Source organism: Anopheles arabiensis, chromosome X, assembly GCF_016920715.1.
Source record: "Anopheles arabiensis isolate DONGOLA chromosome X, AaraD3, whole genome shotgun sequence".
In the NCBI taxonomy this organism is placed as follows: Eukaryota; Metazoa; Arthropoda; class Insecta; order Diptera; family Culicidae; genus Anopheles; species Anopheles arabiensis.
Window position 1 is genome coordinate 6,235,292 of NC_053519.1, and position 17,561 is coordinate 6,252,852.

The following is a 17,561-nucleotide window of genomic DNA, read 5'->3' on the forward strand; positions in this document are numbered from 1 at the left end:
AACTTTCGAAATGACGTTACCAATCCCCGGCGCTGCCTATGCTCTAGCGGGTTTTTGTTTTGCCGCTCCTTGGACCGTCCACCGCTTATCTAACATTTGGCACTGAATTCTTCCAAACCTTAGATGCTGGCAAGTTCTTGCTCCCCCCCTTGTTGCACCCTTAACCCACTGTACGTCACTGCACACACAGAGATATGGAGTTTTCGGTTTCGCTTCGATTCTGCTGCGCTCCACCTTTATCAAAGTGCTGCAGCGTTTCCCTACCTCACACACACACACAGATATGCACAAACACATAGAGACAGGGGCAGAGACACGGGCTAATAATAGGGCCTGTTTGTTGTGGACCATTCGCGTGAGGCTTCCATTGCTTCAGTTACAATTTTACAGTTTTACTTGGACTTGGATTTTGTTCTCCCCCTTAACATTTTCTTTTGAGTTTGACGGAAGATTGGGCTGTTGAGGTAACTCTCTCGCTCTAGCTCTCTTACTCTCTTTCTATCTTTCTGCCTTGGCCCTTTTTTCGTCTTGCGTTGTCTCCGTTAGGCCTTCTGTGTATCGCTCTATCCTGCTCTTGGCGTGCGCCTCTCCGTTACGCTCCAACATACCGACCATCGGCAGATGTTGATATGCCTCCTTGACATCCTCCTTGACAAAACCCCACACACGCACACACACACACACACACACACATTCGCTCTCTGCTCAAGTACATCCCATACCATTCCCCCATACACCCTCCCACAGATACGCACGCAGCGAGTTGTTGAAAAAAAAAAACAGGACGAAGAATGGAAGCTCCCGACAAGCAGGAGCAGCGCAATAGATTAGCGGAGCTTCGGCGTACCTACTTCCGAGTCGAAGCACCGCAAGGCCGTTACAGTGCAAACAGGAAGATAGAACGAGAGATCGAGAGAAAGAGAGCGAAAGAGACAGAGAGAGAGAGAGAGAGAGAGAACAAAGAAGATGAGAAAAAATTGAGAAAACTACGGAATCAACTAGGATTCACTTTTCTTCGAAGAACACACAGAGGCACACATGAGCAGTGACGTGCACAGGGGATCTTCTCCAGTGCCCTTCTCCAATGGTTCCCAATTCTTGGGGACGTTTTTTTACAAGCACCTTCAACAGCCGTGATTTCTGCTCACACTATACTCTTTGCGCTGTAACAACAACAACAACAGCAGCAGAAAGACACACAAATCTTGGAAAACCAGTGTCCCAGAGACCGTTTTTTTTTTATCCAGCTGCTCAATCTCATCCTCTTACGCCTGATACGGACGCTCAGATTGCGTTCCAGCCTGTTTTGGAGCAACCAGAAGACCGTGCATCGCCTGCTTCTGGGAGAGTGATGTGACACCCAAAAGAGAAAAAGCAAAAAGCCTGCCAACGCTGCCCAAAAATCGTGCCTTGAACCAGGATGGTTCCTACAATTCCAGAGTACAACTGCGTGAGCCTACTGGATCATAAAATTCCAGATCCACAACGACAAAAGTGGAGAAACCCCGATGTTCCTGGCTGGGATGTAGTGCCTGGATCCTGCTTGGGTTTTTTGTTTTCTTTCTCGGTAGTATAGGAAAGGACCGGAGACACAACCCGCCAGTCCCGGAGATTCTAGCAGGGTAGCGGCAGCGCCAATGTGCAGAGTATGGCCTTGTGTGCTTTGAGATTTGGCCGTTTGCCGAGAGTACAAATCTGGGTTCCTGGCCCGTAAACAACGACAAAAAAAGCTACGTATGTGTGTCTGTTAGTCCATTACTACGATTTTATGGTCACTGCTAGCCCATTTGCCTTGATTGAGAAAAGGGCACGAACGGTACACTCCACCAAATAGGGGGAGGAAAGTGGGATGGAAAGACATAACATCGCACCAACAACAACAAAAAAGCAATCCGTATCTTTCCACATTCTCATATCTCTCGCTCTTTCTCTCTCTCTCTCTCTCTCTCTCTCTCTCTTTCTCTCTCTCTCTCTCTCTCGCGTGAATCTCTCTGCATCTATTTTTTCCTTTTCACCATCATCCACCCCCCCCCAACCCGCTTCTCGCCCCTTTCTCCGCAAACGTCTTATTGCAAAGGACACGCGAAAGGACACAGATCACATCCTTGAGGGGCTTGGGAGCCTTCCCATTTGGCGGGGTTGATCGGTGCTACCGGGATGGAATGGGGCAGCATCGAAACATACACACACACACAAACACATTCGTCATCCAGTTCGACCGGTAGGTGGGTGTCTCGGCTGGAGCTTGATCGTTGGGTGACAATTGTTGAAGGATTAGGATGACAACAATGAGCACAGTGTGTTCCACCTGCAACACCTACGTACTATACAGGGAGGTGCTGGCGAGAGTGAAGAGGGGTATCACTGTGCAAACAATTCACACTAGAAACCATATACACACGCACACACACATGCACAGGAATTAGCCCTTCCAATTTCCTTTTGGCTGTTGCTCGGTTTCGCAACTCGCAAAATCTCGTGTTTTTTACTCCGACACACTCTCCAGGCAGCACGGTCAGAGAGTCATCTCGTCCATCCCCATGTCTTGCTCTCTCTCTCTCTCTATCTCTCTGTCAGCTTCTCTCACTGTCTCTCTCTCTCAGCTTCTTTCTCTCTCTCTCTCTCTTTTGCTTCCCACCTCCTGCGGGTCTTCCCTGGGCACGAGGTGTGGTAGGAAAACAATAGAGGGAGGGAGAGTTTCAGACAGGACCGCAAAACAGCAGGCAGCGGGCCGCACCGAACACCGAAAACACACAATGACCAATGGGCTGGAACACTAGAGCGCACTAGAACACAGCAGAGCACACATTACGCACAGAGAACAGTTGGAACAGGCCCAACACTCCCTCCCACTAGGCCAGACCCGAAATAATGCAAACAAAACGTCCCCGCAAATAGCAGCAGTTTGGCGCACCTAGAGCGGGTTATGTAAACTCATCGCCGAGGAAGTCTTGCTATGACTGGAGCTGGAAGACAAACTATAAAAACGTTTCACCGACCCGCGCTTGTGCGTATGTGTGAGTGTGTGGGAGGCATGTGCGCGCGCGCGCGCGCGTGCCCGTGTTTGCGTTTGTATGTGTGGGGAGAGATAGAGAGTGAGAGAGCACGCAGTGGTAGCCCCGCGAGTAGTAACTTCCTGCCTACCGTTTTGTCCGTTGGTTCGTCTGTTTGCGCACGCGTCGCAACGCTCCATAAGCGCTCCATCCCCTACAGTTAACGCTGTATGTTTTTGTCTGTGAATGTATTTGTGGGTGTGTGTGTGTGTGACACACGGTTCCAAGTGTACACCCCTCTAGGTCCACCGGTGCCCCTATAGATACATGAAGCTGCTATCGCTCGTTTTCTTGCACCGCAGCAGATGATGGAAGACACTGGGCCGGCTCAGGAGCTCAAGGAGCTTGAGAGGAAGGTGCCTCGTCGCTACTTTCCCCCAAGGGCGCTACCTTCCCAAGAAACGGGCGAGAGTGCGGCCGCTGAGCGATCTCCGGCATGGGGCTGCCCCAGCAGTGAGCCAATTCCGCTCACTTCTCGGTGGCGTGTGTCTGTTCTAAGCACACACGGAACATCACAATGTTCGGTATCTGCCTGTAATACATACTTCGATAGAGGACGCAATCCAAATAGAGAGAGAGAGAGAGATACATAACGAGAGATGAATGTTTAAATGTCAAATAAAAGACCAGTCAAGTATCTTTTTGTTGGAGAGTTCAGAATCAGAAGATTTTTGGAGATCAGCCCCAGATTCTGACATTGATTTCTGTAGGCCATCTCCATCTGAACGGCTCTGCAGCTGGATGACGTTTGACATCTCTTCGGATATACTAAACACTAAACACTTGATGCATAATGAGTCCAAAGATTCCAAATCGTAGGGATGTTTGAAAGGGATTCTTCTCAATATTTTCTATACCTCATTACAATCATTTCCAGGCAAGCGTATCCCGCAGCGTACACACCGTTGTGCCGGAGGTTTACGTTACGTGCCGTAGGCAAACCGTCAGTCCGGTACCGGCATGTCATCTGTCAGACAGTTTCGGAAGCGCACGTTCACACACGCCGACCGAATGCAACTGCACCATAATCCTTTCCAACAGCAGCAGCACCACCACCACCTAGATACATAGCCACAGCGATTTATTGACGTACCTGCTCGTTTTGTAGCTATGGTAACGGAATACGAACCATTTGTGATGTTTATAGCGACGGACAGACGGCACATGCGCCGTCCCTGCCGCCCACGGTTCATGTGTTGGTGTTTACATCCAGGATATGGACTGCGAGGGGCAGTGTGATGCGCGGAGTTGAGTTGGATTTTGCGAGAGGGAAGTAAGATCTGTTGGATAAACAGTCGCTGCAGCAGTAGGACACTAAAACGTCCATTGCATTGTCGATGGTGGACTTGCTCCACCGCCGAAGGGATGAAGTACTATGAATGACCATTGAAAACGGAGTGAATTGTTAGTTTATTTCATTTGCTGTTTAAATGGGCAGAAGAGTAGAATGATGCAACCAATAGAACTAAACAATAAAACTGTTTTGTTTCTTTTTTTGTTGTTGTTTTTGGATCGTCTTGGTTCGTTTTCCCCGAAATTCCACACGACAACTTTTTTTGATTTTGCTTTGTTCATTGAAGATACCCAAAATGTACTCTAGTCTCGGCAGGCTCGATCATTCGTGTGCCGTTAATTCCTTACTTGCAGCGAGTACCATCGCCGGACCACACATTCCTTACGCTCCTGCGGGTCGCCACTAGCGGCCATCGTTATTACATCATTGAGCCACTCGTATTCAGTTGAATGAGGAGAAAAAACCGCATCGCGCGCCATTAAAAGCGTCTGCAGTAAGAAAAAAAAAACAAATAAAAACACACACAAAACCGCCAACCAGGCAGAGTAGACGGCAAATACAGAACGGAAGGAGCATACATGGCCGCCGGGACACACACTGGGTATAGGAGACGGCAGCCCAATACGGGTTTTTGTTTGTTTGTTTGTTTGGTTTTATACGTTAGACATTCGAACAAGACAGCTAGAGGAAACTGTATTAAACAGGCAACATACACACATACACGCGCACACTCACACACACACTCTTACACTCCACTCGCGCCCACCCTATAATTGGAACGGGGGGTGGGGGGGGGGGGTTAGGGAGGGATGGGGCCCGGGAACATTAAACTGATCAAAACTACTGTTACATAGCACCGCGCACCGCAAGACCATTGCTGGAAGGTTTGCATTGCAGTTTGCCCGAGCTAGAGCAGCTCCGAGACACTGCAGGGCTTCTGTTCAGTTCCGACACTTCCGACCTAAACTACTACCGGTGCACTGACCATCGGCAACGGGATCACTTTACAGTACCGGAGTGTGCATACTTTCAGGCGCAATGTACATCTGCCGCGCTAAAGTAGGCAATTCGTTAAAACAAAATGCTTCCATTCTTGCGAACTCTTTCTGTGAGGGAGAGAGGAGAGTCTCTGACTGTCGGTAAGCAACAATTATCTGCAATGATACAGCGAGAACGGAGAAAAAAGGTAAACAAAAATGAGCGAAAGATGTACAATGGCAGCAATCAAAAACCAATCCAAGGAACAATCGAAACAGTAGTGTGCTACGTCTTCATCCTCCTTTCCCTCCAAATGCTTACTTGCCGTACCGTACCCCACATTATACACACACAATCACACTTACACACACACACACACACACCTATACATAGCTGCATTTCACTGCTAGCAGGTTAAGTAATCCATTTAGCACCAGTTAAACGAAACGATTTGCAGTTGCAAGCTGTATCGATCATGCCGAAAAGGGTTCCTTTACAGCGGCACGTGCCCCTTCGCACGTCGTGAGTGCTCCTCCAAGTCTCCAAACAGTCTCCAAAGCACCTTACGGACCCATCCGCAAGCCGGAACTGAAGCTATCACGTCCGTGTCAGTCCTCACGCTCAATCCCCAAGTGCCTCCAGGTCCTAATGGGTTTGGTTCAAAATTTTAAATCACTACCTACAGCCCTCCCTCCTCCTCCCTTTATAGAGTGAGCCCATCTAGAGCCGCTCGTACAGGTAAAGTTCCGTTGAAGTATACGCTATATGTATGAATGTGTTGTGTGTTTTGGGGATTTGTTATCGCCTTTTTTTGTTGATGACTAAGGAGTTTTTCTCTTCGTTTGTTTTTTGCTTGCTTGCTTGTTTGTGTTGTTGTGTTGTGTTCACTAGAATATATGTATATAACCCATCAAACACCTGGCCCCGCGGGCAGATGATCGACAGTCACAGCGTGCAATGAATAGCGGTGTATGGGGCGGGCGCCATCACGGTCACATGAAGGAGGGTGACGTTTTGCGCGACCGTGACGATTTCGCCGCCTTCGACGGGCTCTTCAGGCTGTGGCGGGAGCCCCGATCGGAGCGGGATCGCTCCCGATCGCACCACGGTTCCGGGGCCCGCCCGCACCACCGTATCAGCTCCTGCACCTCGTTCTGGATGGCAGAGTACACAGAGGCAGTGGGTAAGCATTTTGTGTGTTTTCAAACCTTGCGTGCGGTGTAGCGTGCAACCTACCTGCAGATAGACCGGCAGCTCCTGGAAGATGTCCAGCTGCGTCAGCTCGGTGTGCTGCGACAGGTAGGACAGGCAGCGGGCCTTGAGCGCGGTCGCATTGAACCGGTCCGAGATGCCGTACAGACAGATGACGGAGTCGCCGTCGATCGACGACACGAGCGTTTGCTCGCAGATCGCCTTCAGATTGTCGACCGAGTAGCGGTCGGCGAGCAGCATCAGCTCGCAGAGCTGGTCGACCCCGACGGACCGGTCGACCGGCGCCCCGTACAGGTACAGCAGCAGCCGGCGGAAGATCACCGGCGAGGTGTCGTAGATGATAATCTTGCTGCGGAAGGAGACAGGGTTGGATACAATAAGAGCAGCAGTGGTAGAATCGCAAGTCGCAAACACCCACCGATTGATGTCCTCCTGCATGCCGGACAGCAGCGCCTTCTTGAACCACTCGCACCGGGCCGCCACTATCACGCGGTGCGCCTTGAAGCAGTGCGACTGGGTGCCCCTGCCGCCCTTGCTGCTGGTGGTGGTGGTGCTGTTGCTGCTGCTGTTGCTGCTGCTGCTACCGCTGCTGCCGGGTGCCTCGATGCTGGCACCCTTGCTGCCGCCCCCGTTCAGCAGTAACGCCTCGTCCGGGCTGAGATCGGCGCAGCAGGACGGCGGCCCGAGCGCGACAATACCGCTGCCCTCGCTGCCCGGCTGCTCCGGGTGCGGCACGATCACCTCAAACTCCATGTCCGCCAGCTGGCCCGAGTGCAGCAGCTTGAGCGCATTCTTCGACAGGCTGCTGTGGGACGCGGTCGGCGACTCGCACAGGGTCTGCACCAGGTTCATCTTGACGGTGGCGTACTCGAGCTGCCGCTGCCCGCTCGACCGTACCGCACTGCGCCGGGCGGCACACTCGTGCAGCAGGGCCGGCTCGACGCTCCGCTTGTCCAGCAGGCCGAGCTCGACCAGCGCACAGGTGAACTGTTCCTTCTGCACCAGCGTCGAGATCTGCAAACAGAGAAGAGGGGCACACGCACCAACAGTTTGTAAAAGCGGGCAGGATTTGGTCAGCACACCACTACACCTACGTAAAACATTGCATCGTTCAGGGCGGCCTTGTGCTCCAGCAGCTTCGACACGATGCCGTTCTGCAATGAGAGCCGAACACGGACAGATTAGCAGAGCGGCAAACACGTTTCCATTGAGCGAGTGCCTTACCACTTGGCTGGTGAGAAATTTGAAGCAAAACTTAAACTCCTTCCAGCCAATCTTCTCGTCGATCGTGTCGCACAGCTCCTCGAGCTGGCCGATCGCGGCCGGCACCTCCAGCGCCAGCTGCTCCAGGTTGCGCCTGACCGTCTGGTGCTGGTGCAGCAGGTTCATCTCGTTGAACGTGCCCTTCTTGTGCAGCAGCACCTCGAGCGCGTTCGTCACGCGCCCGTAAATATCACGCATCTTTTTCACCTCGTACATGTACAGGAAGAACTTCAGGTCCGACTCGGACGGGCTGTGGCCGAGCCGGGACGGTACGGACGTACTGCTGCCGCCGCCACCACCACCACCACCACCACCGCCACTGCTGCTGCTACTGCTCCGTGCGTGGTGGCTCCGGTTAAGGTGGGTTCGTTCGCCGGCCCGGCTGTTGCCGGTCGTGCTGCTTCGGGCGGGCTGCTGCTGCTGCTGCTGGGTGCGCCCCGCATGTACGGTGCTCTCGTGCAGCTTCTGCTGCTGCTGCTGCTCCTGCTGGCTGCTCTTCAGATCCTTGCAGACGGCTTCGAGCGAACGTTTGATCTCGGACACGGCCGCCGTCAGCACCTCGAGGGCGGCCGTAATTTCCGGCACCAGGTAGGAGACGAGATCGTTCCGATCGTCCGGCGAGAGGCTGCCGAGCACCAGGTGCACGTTCTGCAGCAGCTGGTGCACCTGCGACAGATAGATCGGCATGCGGGTGCGCACGTACTTGATGATTTCGTGCCGCTGCTGCCGAGTGAAGGTGGTCGCGTCCTTGGTGAAGATGTTGCAGAACTGGAGCAGCTTCACGAACGCTGTGCGATTGGTGTGGGAGTAGAGACGTTAGCGAGTCCGATCAGGGTGGCATTCGGTGGCTTACCGGTTAGACACTCCTTCACGCCCTCCTTGAACACCTGGCACAGGACGCACGGGCTGTGCGAGATCGTGCTCGGGTTGACCATCTGGATCATGTTGTTCAGGCTGTCGTGCAGGTCGTTGATGATGTCGATCACAACTGTTTTGCGCAAAAAAAAAAAGGGGGGGGGGGGGGGAAGACAATGCAATCACAGTACAGTACCATGTTCAGGCCCTACTTACACTTTTTCAGCTGGATGTTGCGCAAATAATTCTTGCACGGTTCGCTCATCCGGCTGAGTGGCGTGGTGCTTTCGCACATGTTGATCAGCTGGATGCAGGTGTCCTCGTCCAGCTGCTCCGGCAGACACTCGCAGTACAGCCAGTGCAGAATGGTGGCCAGCATCTTCGCCGGGATGTTGTTCAGCACCGAGAGGGGCGTGAGCGGCGAGGACGGTGGCGTATCGAGCGTTGCCACCGGGAACGGGGACGGGCTGCGGGCGCGGAACGGCGACGACGGTGGCTTAAACTTCACCCGACAGGTGCCGGCCGGTACCGCGTCCGGGAAGAAGAACACGTTCCGGTCCAGGTGCAGGTTCGAGTCGGAGCAGGACGACGCCGTCTGGTGGTGATGGTGATGATGGTGATGGTGATGGTGGCTGTGGGTCGCCCGCTTTGGCACGTCGAGAAAGATGGAACCGGCGGCACCGTCCGTCGGCATGAGACAGTTGAACGAGTTGGATATGTGTGCCGCCACCAGCTTGGGGGAGAGGCTGTACGAGTCGAGCGAGGCTGGTGGGAGTAGGAAGTTAGGGTTTAGGAGTGGAGCGGCCGGGTGTAGGGAAGGTGTGGCGCTCGCACTCACGCTGCACATCATGGCGGGTGAGCCGCGACCGTAGCTGGGACCGGTGGTGGTGCTGGAGGCGCGCACGGCACGGGCGCACGGCACCGAGGAAACCTTCATCAGCGGCGGATGGGCGGCGGTGGTGGTGGTGCCGGCGGCGGCGACCTGCTGCTGCTGCTGGGCCTGCGCCTCGGCACACTCGAACCGGCTCGCCAGATGCTGGTAGGTGGAGGCCGCCGTCATGCTGCTGCAGTCGAACCCGTTCAGGCGCAGGATCGGCGAGTGCACATTGTACTGGTGACGAAATACAGAGAACCAGACCATGATCCTGAAGTACCCCAAGTGCCACTAGTAAGCTCCAAGTAAGCTCCAAGTATGCCCCAAGTACATCTCAAGTACCCCTACTAAACCCAAAAGACCCCCAAATAAGCCCCAACTGCTCCAAGTGAGCTCCAAGTCCCCTAATCAAGTCCCAAATGTCGCTAAGTAACCCCAAAGTGCTCTAAGCAATCTCCAAGTAAGCTCCAATTAAGCTCCAAGAAGCCCCAAGTAAACCTCAAGTGCCCCTAGTAAATGCAAAAGGCCCCTAGTGAACCCCAACTGCTCCAAGTGAGCTTCAAGTCTCCTAATCAAGCCCCAAATGTCACTAAGTAAGCCCCAAGTGCTCCAAGTAAGCTCCAAGTAAGCTCCAAGTAAACTCCATGTAAGCTCCAAGTAAGCCCCAAGTAAATCTCAAGTGCCCCTACTAAACCCAAAAGGCCCCCAAATAAGCCTCAACTGCTCCAAGTGAGCTCCAAGTCTCCTAATCAAGTCCCAAATGTCACTAAGTAAGCCCCAAATGCTCCAAGTAAACTCCAAGTAAGTCCCAAGTAAGTTCCAAGTAAGACCCAAGTGCCCTTAGTATTCCAAAGAAAATCGAAGTAAGCCCAAAGTAATCTCCAAGAGCACCAATCAAGCCCCAAGTGTCTCAAGTAAACTCCAAGTGACCCAAGTAACCTCCAGGTGCCCCTAGTAAGCTCCAACTGCTCCATGGAAACCCCAAATACCCCAAGTAAGTCCCAAGTGAACTCCAAGTAAGCTCCAAGTATGCCCCAAGAAAGACCCAATTCCTCCTAGTAAGTGTCAACTGCTCCAAGTAAGTTTCAAGTACCCTAAGCATGTCCCAAATGCCCCTAGTAAGCAACAACTACTGCAAGTAAGCCCCAGGCGCCCCAAGCAGTCCTAGTAAGCCCCTGTTCAGCCCCCCGGGTGACCCTCGCAAGCCCCAAGTACGCCCTCCCAAGCGATACGTACGATTGCATTATCACAACTCTTGAGAGTCACATCACAGAAGTTGCCATCGTCCAGCACGGAGATGAGCGTGAACGGTTCCTCCTGCCCGACCGACTGGTCCTCCTTGACGCGCTGGCAGTGCAGCTCGCACCAGCAGTCGCACCGCAGCGACATCTGCTCGCCCGGGTTGTAGTGGTTGGTGCGGAACTCGATGCTGTGCCCGGTGTACGCGCCAAAGATGAGGCCCGGCCCGTTCGACGATAGCTCCACCACCTCGAACGTTTCGCAGCTGAACAGCACGGCGGCCGAGTCGTTGATCGGGCAGAAGCTCGCCCCGTTCAGGCTGCTGAGCCGCGGGCTCCCGAGCGGACCGTCCCGGGCGCCGCCGTTCGTGTTGATCAGATCGTTGTACCAGATGATGTCCCCCATCTCGTCCAGCCGGAACTTGATGCTGGGTGAAACAGGAGAAGGGAAAGAAGAAAAGAAGGTTAATGTTCTGGTCCTAGTATGAGCATACACACACACAAAGACACATACCCTTCTAGTCCAAGCTTCTCCGTAGTGCCTTCCAGGTGGGACTCCACAATCTGAAACGAAACGAGGCGGCATCGGTATGAGTACGACGCGTGTCAGCCGGTCTGGGGCTACGCTCCCTTACCTCCCACGTCCCGATGAAGCCGTACGATTCGTGTGCCGTCATGGTAGGAACACTGTCGACTGTTTCAACAACAACAACAAAAACCCCTCAGTACTGTGCATTGACCAACAACACGCTTGCTCGCTCGGTGGTATACGACCACCTCCACCAGCAGATAGCAACGCCGGGCGTTGTTACACCATCCATCCGCGCTGCTCTGTCGTCTGGTCTGGTCTCTTGCTAATCCTCAGTAGTGCTTCACCTTGCCGGACATTGTTTAGGCCACACACCGTGTGCAAAACGTCTCGCTAATTAACACAGCCACACACACACACACAATGCACTCACTAGTTCATCCAACTGATGCGATGTTGTTGCAGGTGCTGCTTCAGCGATAAGCTAAAGGTTAAATAAGAAAGAAAGAAAGAAAGAAAGAGAAAGAGAGAGAGAAAGAGAGAGAGCATGAGATCACACACACATACACTCGGTGCGACGCGCGTCCGTACGGGGAAAACAAAGAACTCTGCCTATTTGTTCATGGCACTGGGTGGCTGGGAGTCTGTCTGGTAGATGCAAACTGCATACATAGGCCTTCACACACCTCTTACCTCCTCTGTCTCCCCCACTAGCTCTGTATGTCTGCGCAAATTCAGGGAATAAAGCGTGCCACCCTCGGCCTAGCCGAAATATTTCGAGCTGGACCTAAAACTACAGTCGCAACTGGACACAACGGGGTACTACGCTGTCCTTCGTACTTCTGCAGTTGCTGATGCTGTTGCAATGCTCAGATCTTCCATAACTTGCATTCATACACATACACACACAGAGTCACAGACACAATGGAACACAATGCTCTGAACAACAAATCTCGTGACCACCAGCTCAACAACCTGGATGCGATGGCCTTTTTGATTCCCCGGCAACCGTCCCAAGGCCAGATATTCCAGAAGATTCGTCCAAGAGATGCCACCACCTGGACATCTGCCGTCTACTAGCCGTCTCCTCTACCTGCTAGAACTGTTGGTACGATGCAACTTCTCGCGTCTACCATATTCGCAAACCACAAACACACACACACACTAACGCGCGCGCGGTGGACGCGTATATGCGCACAAATCGACTCTGCCGACAATGCATATGCGAGGCTTGATATTTGTTGCATTCCGACACCACCCTTCGCTCCCCTTCCACTATCCTACCGCATTTTTCAACGTTTGGCAAGAACGACTCCCTGGTCCGTAGCTTCCTGTCTTTGTTCTGCTTGTGTTACTCTTTTTTTTTTTTTTTTTGGGGAGTCTAGAAGTTCGTAGGATCCAGGCTCCTATCGAGATCTGGAATTTCGTGCCTTACCGCACACCAGATTCCTCTGTTCCACATTAACAAAACTGATATCGCGAAACTCCTAAACTCCTAAATTTTATGTGCTGAGGCCTCCCGGTGAGTCTTCTGTTGCCTTGAATGCTCTAATTTCAGGTGCACCAAACACACCACCATATGGTGTGGGATATTAGGGGTTGGTTTTTGTTAGGACATCGTGCCGTATTCTACACTACCGCGTATGCGACACGAATATCCAAAGATCTATTGGTATCATTTACCTCCTGCGCCTAGGTTAGAGGGGGCACCCTGGTCAGGAGCACGGCCACGGGGAAGAGAAGAAAAAACAGCACCCGTTTGGGGACGGGCGAGACGACGCTACACGACACGTACCAAGGTATCAAGCACTCCGCACATGCACGACACGGGGTTGCAGAATCGCGTCTTGCTCCTCCCTTTCAAAAAACACCAGCAACACCTTCTCCGACGCAATACACAACGGTCCAGGCAGCACCGTTTTGACAGCGCCGTCCGGAGCGACACTTGTGGGATTTATTTACGTTTCACCAGGGCAGGACGCGCCAACGTGCCAAAACCTCGGACTCGTGTGTATGTTTGTGCGTTGATAGTAGTGGTTTGATAAGTTTTCTTTCTTTTTGGATGTTTTTTTTTGCTCTTTCGTTCTCTCTCTCCCTTACGCTGAGATGCAGACGCTCTAAGGCCTAAGGTAACAACAGATGGCTTGGTAAAGGATGCAGCACACTCACCTTTCCACGGTGCCCGTAAGCGTCACTATCTGCACTGGGACGCGCAAGCAAGCGATGAAACTTTCAAAGGGACCCTCCCGTTTTGGACCACCTTTGGCACTAAGGAACAGCTCACGCACCAGCAGGAAATGGTTGATGGCCAGCGAATGGTTTGCAACATGGCAAACACACACACACACAATCAAATGTTGGGGTGTACGCGGAGCGTGTGTGTGTGCGTTTGTGGATGGGAGAGCGAATTTTCCTCGCAACAACCAGGCACATGCGCGGAAAGTGCGTAACACAGGCGGACAAGGAGCGGAAAAAGCGCATCGCATCAAACGCATCAAACGGGACAAACGTCAGCACTGTGGACCACACAAGTTTGTGCCTTTTCCCAGTTTTGTTTATGTTGTGTTTTTCGTGTACCGCATATGTGGAAAGGTAACGGTAATGCTGCACACATTGCAGGTGTTTTATTTTGGGGAAGATCTTATTAGTATTGATCCCATAGGATGTCCAACAACTCTACCTCCTGGTGGACAATTGTTTCTTTCGAATTCAAAAATAAAGTACGTTAACGATAACGAGCGCAATGTTGTTTTTTTTGCGGAACCCAATTTCACAAATGGTCACCCCTGTGTGGTCTGCGCAAGGAAATTTCAGGAGTCCCTTTTACTCTGAAGTCTACGCCGAAATTATTGACCTCCGAACCCAATTCAAATGATCTTCAATACTCAATACAATAGGCCGCTTAAGAGATCTAAAACCAAAACCGGTGCGGAAACCGATACATTACCAATTGTTAAGCTTCAAAACCTTGCAATCTATATCGGCGCCGTTTACATTCCACCCGATCTGCGTTCTTCCGAAGAAGTCCTTGACGATTTGCATGAGAGTGTTAGTTTCGTTGCTGGCAAACTTAAATCAAATGATCTTATGATGTTACTTGGTGATTTTAATTCACCATCACTCTCCTGGCAACCGTTTGCATCGTGGGTTAATCACTTCATTCCTACTGGTGTATCTCGTGAAAATGTTTCTCTGCTTGATGGAATGTCGGTAAACGGTTTGCTGCAATTATCTGGCATAAAAAATATACGCGAAAGTCAATTGGACAGAAGGTCAATGCTGCCAATGCTATGCTTTCTTGGAGCGCTGCTCCCCCGTCATAGCTTCACCTGTTCCACTCGTCGCGCTAGACAATCATCATCCTGCTCATGAGACAAGTGTGCTCCTTACGCACTCTCGCCCTGCATCCTCTCAACGAATACCTACGGCTCGTATGTTCAATTTTAGGAAACTGGACTACCAAAAGCTTCATCATATTTTAGCCGGTACCGATTGGTCCTTTACTGATGCTGACTGTGACATAAATCAAGCTGTAGCAGCGTTTACTAATGTAATCACTTCCGCCTTCCCTTCCTGCTGTCCTCTCCTATCTTGTCTACCGATCCCGTCTTCGCTCCTTTTCCGTACCATAAACTCCTTCCTACTCCTTCGTGAATAATTGTATACTATAGTCAGTAAGCACTATTGCTGTAACCCAACGTGGCCGAGCAATTAATAAAATAAAAATAAATAAAATAAATAAAATAAATAAAATAAATTCTGGTTCATGATCAATTGATCATGACCTCATGATGGTCCTGAACCTGATACTGAACCAATTCCAAACCTGGAATCATTATTGAGTCCATACAGGTCCTGGAATAGACACTGAACCCATACAAGTCCTTGAAGTAATACTGAAACCATATCGGTCCAGGAATTGATACCTAGTTCATAGCGGTCCTGGTACCGATCTCGAATCAATACCTGTCATGGAACCGATCTTGAGCCCATACCGGTCGTGGAACCGATCATGAATCCATGCCGGTAATAGTGTTGGAGTTAGCATAAGAATTAGCATAGAAATTCAACGTAGGATGTAGCGCAGGAACTCCAGATTTGTAACGAAAACTTGCACCTGGTTCGGGTATAGAACCGACACAGTTCCAGTTCCGATCGAGTAACTGATTCTGCTGGTCGTCAAACTATAATCGGCAGTACATGTGCAGCGTAGGAATTTGTTTAAAATTTGAAAAGTGATTACAGACATCCGTCATGAATTTCTTCGCCTGGGACTGGGGGATCATGCCGCATTTTTTATTTTCTATGAGTGTTATGATGTACCAGAATCAATTAAAGGTGTGTCTGAGCTCTAGTAGGCTCCCCGATGTCACGGTAAACAAACATCCCAAGAAACATTTCCCATACCTTTTGCACTTAAATATGTCTTAAAGCATTCTTTACTATGAGTGTACTGAGCCACATAGTTTTCACATGTCTTTTGAAGATGCTTAACAGCCTTTAAAGTTGTTAAACCTTTAAAATGTTCTGATGTCGCTTATAAGACTGTCTGTTAAAACTAAAATTGAAGTTTTGATGGCTGGCTTTAATCAACCTGTAAACGCATTCTTAAGCACGTTTAAAGACTTGTTACTTGAGACCAGTGTTGCGAACGGTGACGTTCATCGACATAAAATTGTAAACATTCATTCGATTTGAAGCTTCCCATTCCCATCTCTCTCTGTCATTTGACATTCCCGTCAAAAAATGTCATTTGACATGAAGACATTTTCAAGATACATTCATTTGACATTCGCCAACCTGTATGAATCGTGAACTGTGTCGTATTGCAAACGGCCGTATTCATGTCAAACTACAACAGAGCGTGCGGTGCAAAGGCATTCATTTCACTAGTTTTTGCTATTTCACTAGAATCCCCATATTCAGCGACGATATACTTCATAATCCTCCGATCGTATCGATTTGTGTTGTTCAAAAAATGTCAAATGACATTCAGACTACATTGTTTACATTTCATGTCATTGGATCAGCCCTGACGGTAGCGACACGAATGAATTTCGTTTAATGACAGTCGTGTCGTGGAAGCATTGAATGTCATCAGCCAAAAATTATTTTGACCGGCTGTTTACGGTGACTGTCATGAAAAATGTCAACAGTTAACAACACTGCTTGAGACTATGACGCTTATAAGACTGTCTGTTAAAACTAAAATTGGAGTTTAGATTGCTGGCTTTAATCAACCTGTAAATGTATTCTTAAGCACGTTTCAAAACTTGTTATTTGAGACTAAGGCATCAATATCAATTAAGATAAATTAAATGCATATTAAGTCTTGGATGAAGGGAACTTGGAACAGACTATACAGCTTGTACCTAAAATACGCTATTAACGAAAAACGTTGATAAGCCGAGTATTTCTAATTTCTTCGTAAATTGTATTTTAAGATTTTCAGCCAAACAATATTTAATTTTATTTTCCTTTTGCTTGCAGTGGTTGGTTTTATACCCTGCAAAGATTATTCAATATATGTCTAAATTTATTAATAAATAAAAATGGACAAAACTGAGAAAATCGCGACTATGTAAACGCATATTTACCACCAGATTCCGCGTATCTCTGATACTTATTAGTCTGCACAAGCGCTTCCTAAAGCTATGTGCTTTTTGAAAAGAACTTAGCCACACATATTGCACTACAAATCAACTGAACTTGTGATCAGGAAAATCCTTCTGATCTCCAGCCAATGGAATCTATTTTTATTAATATGATTGTTCATTTGTGTGTGCAATATGTGTCAGCCATGTTAATATTTTGATAAACATTCATATTCATAGTTCTTAGTTTCATAGTTTACATTCATTCATAGTTTCCATGATAAATAGAAAAAATGGAAATTTTTTAAAAACGACCTTTACCTCATGTTTTTATGACACTCCTTTTGGTGCAAATTGAGGTCGTTTAAAACGAATCTGTATTTTTTTTTTATAATTTATTTTTAAACTAACAAGGTGCATATTAATGAGGCGCTTTGATATTTTTCAAATTATTGTAATGTATTTCAACAGTGAAATATGCTTGGCATGGATTTCTGCTCGTACGCGACCGCGATCATCAGAAAAAAATATAAATACAACATAAAAATTCGCAAATTTTTCAACCATTATTATGACTTCATATTCAATGCTTCATTGCCATCTCAAGAACATATCCATAGCAATATGTTGTAATTTTGATAATTTTTTTTTTGCGCCTCACATCTTAAAGG

General features: G+C 49.6%; 2 protein-coding genes across 8 annotated transcripts in view; both read right to left on the minus strand.

Annotated features, from left to right (window-relative positions):
• Positions 1-2,930, minus strand: part of LOC120905468 — a 39,726-nt gene extending 36,796 nt beyond the window's left edge. The window contains exon 1 of the mRNA XM_040316258.1: positions 2,915-2,930. The gene's annotated coding sequence lies outside the window, so the exon portion shown is untranslated. The remainder of the gene's footprint in view (positions 1-2,914) is intronic.
• Positions 2,931-4,433: 1,503 nt separating this feature from the next.
• Positions 4,434-13,659, minus strand: LOC120906340. 7 transcript variants are annotated; one of them, XM_040317923.1, is made up of 11 exons: positions 13,466-13,659; positions 11,403-11,780; positions 11,282-11,331; positions 10,766-11,195; positions 8,872-9,766; positions 8,654-8,788; positions 7,762-8,588; positions 7,632-7,691; positions 6,956-7,551; positions 6,562-6,886; positions 4,434-6,479 (listed from the first exon to the last, which is right to left on the minus strand). In XM_040317923.1, exons 2-11 carry the CDS (start codon positions 11,442-11,444, stop codon positions 6,318-6,320), a joined length of 3,522 nt encoding a protein of 1,173 aa, XP_040173857.1. In that variant the 5' UTR covers positions 11,445-11,780; positions 13,466-13,659; the 3' UTR covers positions 4,434-6,317. The 7 variants fall into 7 exon arrangements, with proteins under 7 accessions (XP_040173857.1, XP_040173863.1, XP_040173859.1 ...); XM_040317929.1 differs by lacking the exon at positions 13,466-13,659 and adding an exon at positions 13,092-13,165; XM_040317925.1 differs by lacking the exon at positions 13,466-13,659 and adding an exon at positions 12,980-13,074.
• Positions 13,660-17,561: the final 3,902 nt, after the last annotated feature.

Bases quoted from the DNA above. Each gene is read 5' to 3' on its own strand.
- LOC120906340 (XM_040317923.1), bottom strand. From the start codon at position 11,444: ATGACGGCACACGAATCGTACGGCTTCATCGGGACGTGGGAG. The intron at 11,332-11,402 runs GTAAGGGAGCGT...GTTTCGTTTCAG, and splicing joins GCTTCATCGGGACGTGGGAG to ATTGTGGAGTCCCACCTGGA. The intron at 6,887-6,955 runs GTGGGTGTTTGC...CTCCTTCCGCAG, and splicing joins ATGCAGGAGGACATCAATCG to CAAGATTATCATCTACGACA.